At 32.7% G+C, this 9885-nt stretch overlaps 1 protein-coding gene across 1 annotated transcript in view; it reads right to left on the bottom strand.

Annotated features, from left to right (window-relative positions):
• Positions 1 to 438: 438 nt before the first annotated feature.
• Positions 439 to 9885, bottom strand: part of WDR49 (WD repeat domain 49) — a 178993-nt gene continuing 169546 nt past the window's right edge. Inside the window, exon 19 of the mRNA XM_049775575.1 lies at positions 439 to 569. Coding sequence (XP_049631532.1) covers positions 439 to 569 — 131 coding nt within the window. The remainder of the gene's footprint in view (positions 570 to 9885) is intronic.

Genomic DNA, 9885 nt, shown 5'->3' with positions numbered 1-9885 from the left:
CAGTTACTATTAACAAAGTTTAATTCCGCTATCAAGATTAATTTTAAACACAGAAAATAAATGAGTGGTAATAAATGTATTATACATATATTATTTGTTTACAGAGTAATTCTTCTGCATATTTTAATTGAATGCAGACTTACTATTATAATTGGCCAAAAATGTGTTTCAATGGAAGCATACAGATGAAACTAGGTTAATCTAGAATTATAAATTCTATGAAAAAAATAGACAAACTGATTTTTACTGCCCACTCTTTAGTGTAATTTTTCTTTAATGAAGAATACAGAAAAAAAGAAAGATAATGAAAATAAGCAGCCTGAAAATCAAGTCTCAAAACATATTTCCAAATATAAAGTAAAAGGACTGAATTCTTGATTCCTTTTCTGTTTTAACTACATACTTTATGTGACAATGAAACATTTGGTTTTCTTTCAACTATAATTTCCTCTTATTTCTTTTTATCTTCACTTCTCTACTTGTCTCTTGGCATAATTGCTTGGTTCTTCGTTCAAGATCAAGAATTTCTCTGGGAAGCAGGTTTTTTTCAACAAATACAGCTTTCAAAGCTACAAAATTATAAAGAAATGACATGAAAAGTAGACTAGATAAGAGGCCCAATTGAATGACATAATGGGAAGAAATTATCATTTCACTTTATAAAAAAATACATATTATATACATTTTAAAACCAAAAAAGTATTCAGTGATTTTTTTGTCTTAAGTTTCTGCAATTTCTTTTTCTTCAGTTTAAATCTAAAGTTAAATTTAAAAGAAATGTTCTGTAAATGTATTTAAATCATGATAGATTCTACCATTTAATAATCAACTAAAGAAGCCTAAATGAAAAAAGCTTGTATTTCAGTTTTTGTTTTTTAATCTCCTTAACAGTTATCAAGGACTCATAGAAATATAAGAACAAATTATTCTGTACCAAAATAAGACAATTAAAAAATCAAAACACAGTTTGACTATCTGCATGACTAAACAAGTACATCTGCAAACACATCCTTATAAGATATTTTGATCTGCAGGGATCTGTGACTTCAGACAAAAAAAAAAATTAAAGAACCAATTATCCCCATGAGTAGTTATATTGTACATCAGTGAAAAGTAGGAGGAAATTATGTCATGAATTCAAGAAAATAATTTTGGCCTTTTACATAATTGCATCATTTCAACAATTGTTTTTTGGATTATATTATGCAGAGTGTTCTGTGTTCAGGCATAAATGGAAAGCAAAAATGATTAGGTTTCTGATTTATTCTAACTGGTAGAAAGAGAAGCAATGCCCAAATGACCAAAAATATTATGTAAAATAGGATATAAATTTTAAATACTTTGAGAAACACAAAATGAGGTTAAGCATATAGGTCATAGATACACACTAAAATAAAAGTCTTTGAAAATGTTAATTGTAGGCTATAGAGATTCTGCAGCAGGTATGTCACTGCTCTGCATGCAGCTGATGAGGGTTTAATACCCAGAACCTCATATGTCCACCAAGATAACTCAGAGTGATACATGAAAACAGAGCCAGGAGTTTAAGTCCTGAACACCACTAGGCATGACTAAAAAAAAAAACAATGTAATAATTTTTGAAGTCAGATTCAGACTCAATATAATAATAAAGCCTAGAAAAATGAAGAAGAGTTTTAAACTAGCCAGAAAAAAATGAATGTAAATATAAAAAAACAGTCGTTATTGAGGTGTATTTGGATTATTCAGTGTGGTTTAAAAGAATATTTCAAGGAGAGTGAAACATACTAAATTAAATTTAGACTAAAAAACATTTGGGGTAATGGTAGCCTCCCAAACAGTACTCAGGATGTCCTCAGGCCCTGCTTGTAATCTGCCAAGTTGTTTATTTAGTACAAGAATTTGATATTGTTTGAATTTGATATTGCTTAGACCCTGCAGGACCAAGCAGACTCGGGCTACTCCATGATTTTTGGGACCCTAGAGTACTGGAATTCACAATGCTCAGAGAACCATATGGTGCTGCTGAGAATTGAAGTGGGATCCAGAGAATACTATTCATGAAGTCTAATTATTGTATACCTTCCACTCTTAGTAAATATTTTAAATGTCAAGGTAAAAAATATAGATAGGTAGCATGGAGATAAGGCATTTGCCTTTCATGCAGGAGGTCATCAGTTCAAATCCCAGCATCCCATGTGGTCCCCCGTGCTTGCCAGGAGCAATGAAAGAGCCTGGAGTCAGGAATAACCCCTGAGCACTGCCGGGTGTGACCCCAAAACCACAAAAAAAAATAATAAAAAAAAAATATATATATATATGGAGAAAGAAAAAAGAAGATAAAAATTACCATGTAAGCATTGACATATGAAGTATAAAGACATATTTATATATTTATATTAAACTTTCACATACAATTTCTTATATAAACATGATTTTGTAAGTCAATATCTTTCCCTTTTCTTTTTTGGATACTATACAAGAACAGCCAGAAAAATTAGGGGAGATAAATCTTGCAATCAAATACTACTTTTATCAAAATCCCAAAATAGATATAACCTGAGAGTGCATAGATATGAAGATAGGCAGCCAAATCCAAATTTATTAGAAGTTTCTCAGAAAATGATGTTTAATTATAGAGATTATAAGAAGGCCAGCAGAAGCAGAATCTTAGAAAGTTCGACAGAAAAGACTTTCATTAAAATTGAATGGTTCATTCAACCTGGGATGCAATTGTTTTATCTTTTATTTCTATTTTTGGGTGCATAAAAGATGTGAATAAATTTAAAATAAAAGCTCTTTCATTAATGACTGGAAAAAACTTTTAAGATAGTTAAGTGAAATAAAATCAAATAAAGGACCACATACATGGGGAATTCAGTGTACCTCAAATGGAAAGCTTAGCACATGCTTGTCAGTCCCTGACACTTCATATTCCTACACCTTGTACTACCAGGTATTCGTTTGCTGGCTCCCAAAATCATAAAGCCAAACATACTTATCTACCATATCATCACAAGGTTATACATCTCCCAGAAAGACGTTGAGCTCCCTTCCCTACTACCAGTTCGTGTGGCCCTTGTAAATATAAAAATAAGCAAAATAATCACATTTATGTTAAAAAATAGTCTTTCATTGTAAGTTATAAACACTTAAATTCACACTGTTCCCCAGAAAATTATATGAATCCCTGTGTACTGCATGAGTGATTTTTTTTTATTTTATTTTTTGTATTTTTGGGTCAAACTCATTGGCACTCAGAAGTTACTCCTGGCTCTGCACTTAGAAATCGCTCCTGGCATGGGGAGCCTTATGGGATGCTGGGATTCGAACCACCATCCATCTTGAATTGGCTGTATGCAAGGCAAATGCCCTACTGCTGTACTATGTCTCTGGATCCTGCATGAGTGATTCCTGAGTGCAAAGCCAGGATAACCTCTGAGCATTGCTGCTGGATGTTATGGCAAAACCAAACAAAATATAAAAAATAAATAAATTAAACAAAACACAGCCAGAGCATTAAGTAAATTTCTCTTTGTTTTAAAAATAAATAAATAATTAAATTTGAAACAACACATTCATATAAAATCCCTTCAAGGATAACATAAAGTCACAATAGGAGCTTTTATACTTAGGTAATAGTGTAAACTAGACACTGAGTATAATGGAAAGTAGGGAAATATCTAGCTAAATATTTTTTATATTTCCTAATAGATAACTTGGTTTAATAGTCTTTTATAAAAAAAAAAAAGAATAATTCCTTAGAAACAAAACTAAAATGAAACTTCTTAGAATTGAAACTATAAGAAAAATATTTCAATTTGCCTAAACTAGCAATACTAAAAAATGCAGATTTTGAAGCCTCGGTAGCTGGCTTTGCAGATTGGTACTTTAGAATCATAAGGCATTTTGAATACTTAAGAGCTCGCCTGACATGCACAATGGAATTAGAATGTTACTTCTGAAATAAACCCCAGCTGTTTTACAGAGAACAGTCTATTCTTTCATCTAAATGATGAATTTTTATTAGAATTGGCTGGGTTTCAGGACAGTAACACCAAAAACTAACATCAAGATCTTGAATAAGACACACTTTTGGAGATAACTTTTTTTTTCTTCAAAATTCAGGGGAAAGTTAATTTGCAGGGGTGGAGCCTTACATGGGCATCTAAAATGTACAATTTGGGAGAGCACTAAAAATAGCAAAAATAATTACAAATCCAAGATTATTCACAGAAGTGGCAATTTATTTTGAATAAAAATAATAAATCTTGAGGAATTACTGGAACTTTTTAGACATACATCCTATTCATATGACATTCACATTTTGGAAAAGAATCTAAAATGCTTACCAATAAACATTTCTTTGCACCTGGCATCTGTTTAAGTAGAAGACTCAAACTCTCGAGAAATTACTAGTGATGTAATTAGGTCTATAAACTGGACTATCATCACTCTCCTTGGTGCAGCAAAATTATGTCATGAAACTAATACCTTCTAAGTGGTTTATAGTAATCAATATGTCTCCTAATCCAGAGTGTCAATATAAGCTATGCTTAATGTCATCATGTTTTCATATGGTGACAGGAGTGAGGTTGCAACAGATTATCTGATTGCCACAGATCATCTCCAGTAACCGTTTATTGATTTTTAGAATATAATTGAATGCTGTGATTATTTGCTTTCTTAATGTATTAATTTGACTAGGCCAAGTTATTTAATCAAACACTAATCTGGGTTTTTCTCTGAGAGTAATTTGAAGTTATGAGTCAAGTCCCTAATCAATAAACTTTAAATAAAGGAGATTATCCTGAATTTTCTGGGACAGTCTGTCTTAATCAGTTAGAGACCTGAAAAAAAGAGTTGAAGCTTCCCTAAAAGCTGGAAGAATTCCAATGATGGATAAAAAGCTTCTGCCTGTGCTCACTTTACCCAAGCTTTTCCCAGGCTGATTCATCCCTACCTTTTTTGGAGTTACCCAGTCCCATAATCATATAAACAAACTATGTAGTAAGTTTCATTACATAACACAGCTGACTCTGCTCTACTTAACCTTATGAACTTAATGTTAAGTTCAGTGAACCACGAAAAAAAATTGAGGGTGAAATGATATCATTGAGAGAATCAATGGTTTATAAAGGTTCTTGTGTTTTAACACAGCATCTGTTGGATATTAGTCATACAAAATAAAATATATTTAGTTATATATGTATCCTAAATACCTTAAAGTTCTTGCTTGGGTGTTAGAATAAATACCTCAAGCTTCTTTTTTCCCCCAGTATTATACTAATCTGAAATAAATTGCTAATGATAAGACTCATAAGTAATTTTTAGGGGCCTCCATATTAGCTCAGTACCCTGACTTTTCTGTGAAAATGATTTTTATTTTTTTATGTTTTTTTAAACACCTTGGTTACAAGGTTGTTCATAATATTTTTTCACAAAGTTGTTCATGATTGAGTTACAGTCATACAGTGTACAATAACTTCACCAGTGCATATTCCCTAGCACCAATGTCTTTGAAAAGTTATTAATGAGTTTATCCCTGTTTAAATAGTTTAAATAATATAATTCTTTTAATTTTTCCATGCATTTTGTCTTTAACAAAAACAACCCCAAAACAATTCACCCGAGGTATCATTAATGCAGTGGGAGTCTTACATATTTCACATAGGCAATGTAAAGAGGTTTTGGGAATTTATTGGCAAAGCCTGACCCAAAGCCACTTCTAAGTAACTTCTACTTTAAAAAAATACAGCATATCAAAGTAATGGTTTTTAGCTGTTTGAGAACCCAAGGGATCAACTTAGAAGCTAAAGAGAGCATGAAAGATGTTTCAACTTAAAAGGGAAAAAAAAAGGAAATACAAAAGGACATTAAAAACCCAGTGGGTAAGACTAAAAAGAACCTGGGGATTATGATGTGTTTGAAACTGTCCTGAGTTCCAAAGTAATAGTTTGACATTGAAAGTAAATCTGGAAAAATGTCTCTTACCATCCAATTGCCAAATAATCTTCCACATCTAATCATATAATCATAAAGATTGAAAGGATGGTATTAAATACATTTTAAAGATCTAAAGGGTCCTCTAATTAAAACATAAATGGCAAAATATTGATCATTGGATTTTTAAACTTCTATAATAATTAACTTTAATTCAGCAGTTTCCCTCTGAAATATCAAATAAAAACAATAAAATAGGTAATAATATAGCAAGATGACTGGATATTGAAAACAGCATATGAATAACCACCGTATATTATTTGAACTCTGTTTAAACAATGTAGGGTAAACCTAAAAACATAACATCAACACCTAAACTACATGAAAATAATTTATTCAGGCACCTCCTTTTATTAGCTATGTGTAAACTCAGATAAGTTTTTCAAATTCTTTATACCCATGCCATATACTATTTGAGTAGAAAATATATTTAGGGAATTTCTATATCACAGAACTGATATCATGAACATATTTATATAATGGATGATAATATTAATAAAGAAAACATATTAAATTTGCTTTTTTTTCTTCATGCCTGGCTGTGCCTAAGATTTATTCCTTACTCTACACTCAAGAATCAGTCGTGGGACCATATAGAGTTATAGGGATCAAGCCAAATGAGATATATGCAACACAAACATCTTTTACTAATCCCTGTACTATCTATCTCTCCAGCTCAGTATCATTTCTTATTATATCAGAGCTATCATCAGGGCTTGAAAAGTGTTCTTTTATTTAACATTCACAGCTATGTGGGTAATAGCTAATGTGGAATCCATATCAGAGGTGCAATTAAAGCATATAGTAAATGATCTTCTCCGTCACAATGTTACAGAATATGTACAAATATTACAACATATATGTACACATATGACTAGTGGTAGAATTTCTGTTTTATTTGAATTTCTGTCAAAAGCTAGACACACCTTTTTTTACCTTTTAACTTTATTTCTTTGAATCTTCTGTGGTTTATTCTTTCTATATTTTTTTAAAATGTTATAATGAATATTGACCATATCATTATTCTTCAACTACTGACTATAGGGTCTTTTTAGGTATAGAAAAGTTGAAATCTACTGGTTTATAGCCCCAGTTGTAAGCTGCAGAACAGGGACTGTTTCAGACATGTACAAAGGTTGAAGAAAACTAATATATGTAGCAATGATTAATCCCAATGATTACAAACTAATGTTAGAGACTGGGAAAAAAGTAAAAAACATGAAGAGTCCTACAAGATGCTGTCATGCCAGATGCTGTCATCAAATCACTTCTTGCCAGCCTGCTATGTTATAATGGGAATGAGCCCTTGCATGTCCCTTTTGGTTAAATGGTCTTCCATTGAGCTCTTGTCCTTAGAAGACTCTGAAGTGGGACAGGAGATTCTGGAGGAGGAATCTCTTCCTACAGTGCTCCTTCACAAGGCTCTTGCAGGGAAGCATCTTCAGAATGTGATTGGCTGTCTCATGAAGTCTACATCCCCAAGTTTCTTCAGTGGTATCATTGAACACAGATTCCAGCACCTTTATATGTGACCTTTTATCAGAATTTCACCTGTTTTTACAATCTTACTTGAGAATGACCCCTTTTAAATGAAAGCAAGACCAACACCTTACAGTATGACTCCTTCTTGTAAAAAAGAAGTCCACCCCAGAACTGTTCAGAAGACTTTTCAGTGAATTCTCAGTGTTCTAACCACCAGTGAATAACTTTCTCTAGCATTTATCTGGGTAGGTGCCCAACTAAATCAAACTGTAAAAGCCTGGCAACCTTGTTATCCACTGAGACATGAACATATCCTTTCTAGTAAGGTCTGGGATTCAGTTCTATGTTGTGTGGGTATCTTTATAGGTTATCCTCAGTAAATTCTATTGTACTTTGTATATACTACTCCTATATTTCTTAGATTATTCTTTATCCACTAGCTAATTTTAGTGGCCATATATTACATATAAAATAAAAATAGATAATTATTTTTTAAAATTTTGACATATCCCTCATTTACTGTAGTTGATCCTTAGTTACCACTCTATATTTCCTTCAGCTATATTTTCTTGTAAATGTGTTAACAGTTCTTGGCCCCAGACTCCATAATTTCAACACATCCTAAAAGCTAATTGTAAAGCATGTTCTTTTATATTTCATCACTCAGCATGCCTTCTGCTCCCCACTTCTCACCCTTATAGTTATTCAAGTGCATCACACTTGAATGTTAATATATGTCTACGAAAATCAGAAGTACAAACACTTTGAGTTCTGTCTTCTTCACATTTCTCAAAATATTTTTCCTGGATTCCCTTTCTCATTGAGTTAATCAAAAATAGCATTTATGGATATAGTGTATTTGCTAGTAAGTATAATAAATTAATACACACACAATTCTGAGGTAGGTATCAGCTATAATATGTAATAATAAAATTGAATCCTAATAGTTTATATAACATATAGTTCCAACAAAAATGACTAGTAAAAGACTTTAAATAGCAGACAAAATGGTTATCTGACTATAAGCAGTTCTGCATATTACAGTATACTTTTTCAATCTAGTCTTCTATGATTTGTCCACTACATCATTTCCTGGGAGTGTTTAAAGAAGCAAATCTCTTATGTAACTTTGATGTTTTAAACATTTCTTTTTTATATTAATATCTTTATTTAAATATCTTGATTAAAAATATGATTGTAGTTCAGCTTCAGTCATGTAAAGAATATCCCCTTCACTAGTGCAACATTCCAACCACCAATGCCCCAATCTCCCTCCTCCCCAACCCACCCCACATGTACTTTGACATTCAATCACATTGTTATGATAGTTCTCAGTGTAGTTATTTATCTAACTGCACTCACCATTCTTTGTGGTTTTCATGTCGTGAGCTGGACCTTCCAGCCCTCCTCTCTTTGTCTCTGAGGATAGTTGCAAAAATGTCTTTTATTTTTCTTTAAACTCATAGATGAGGGAGACATTTCTGTGAATATCTCTCTCCCTCTGACTTATTTCACTCAGTATAATAGATTCCATATACATCCATGTATAGGAAAATTTCATGACTTCATCTCTCCTGACAGCTGCATAATATTCCATTATGTATATGTACCACAGTTTCTTTCTATATTTTTTAGAATGTTATAATGAACATTGACTATATCATTATTCTTCAACTACTGACTATAGGGTCTTTTTAGGTATAGAAAAATTGAAACCTACTGGTTTATAGCCCCAGTTGTAAGCTGCAGAACAGGGACTGGTTCAAATATGTACAAAGGTTGAAGCATACTAATATATGTAGCAATGATTAATCCCAATGATTACAAACTAGCATCAACATATTTATCACCACTGAATGGTATGCCTGCATCCACAAGTTCCTTGCATGCTGGGAAATGGCAAAGGTTTGCCTGAGAGAGAGCTGGGATTTCCATAACACAAGTTTTGTGGAGAATGCTCTCATGTTGTCATAGGAAGCACCGATAAGCTGCCCTGGGCCTTGTAACATCTTGTTTAATACATTCAACTTATGTGTGATGTCAACAAGAAAAGCTAAGTCCATGAGCCATTTGTGACCACTCAGCTCAGAAACAGCATTATCATCCTTCTCCATGAAGGATTTCACTTCTTCCCTCAACTCAAAAAATCTTTTTAGGACATTTCCCCTGCTGAGCCAATGCACCTCGGTGAAATAGAGCACATCTCCATATTCTGACTCCATTTCCTCTAAAAAAGCATGGAACCTCCTATGCTTTAAGCCCCTGGATCTGATTTGGTTGATGCATTTCACAACAACAGACATCACATTATCACATGGCAGGCATTTACTGCAAAGGGCCTGCTGATGGATAATGCAGTGAAGAGCAATGGCCTTCTCTACACCCTCCTCTTCAAGTTTTTTTTTTTTTGAACAAGTGCCA

This window comes from Suncus etruscus, chromosome 6 (assembly GCF_024139225.1).
Source record: "Suncus etruscus isolate mSunEtr1 chromosome 6, mSunEtr1.pri.cur, whole genome shotgun sequence".
Taxonomy (NCBI): Eukaryota; Metazoa; Chordata; class Mammalia; order Eulipotyphla; family Soricidae; genus Suncus; species Suncus etruscus.
Note: the sequence above shows the minus strand (reverse complement) of the source record. Positions and strands in the feature narration are given on the sequence as shown.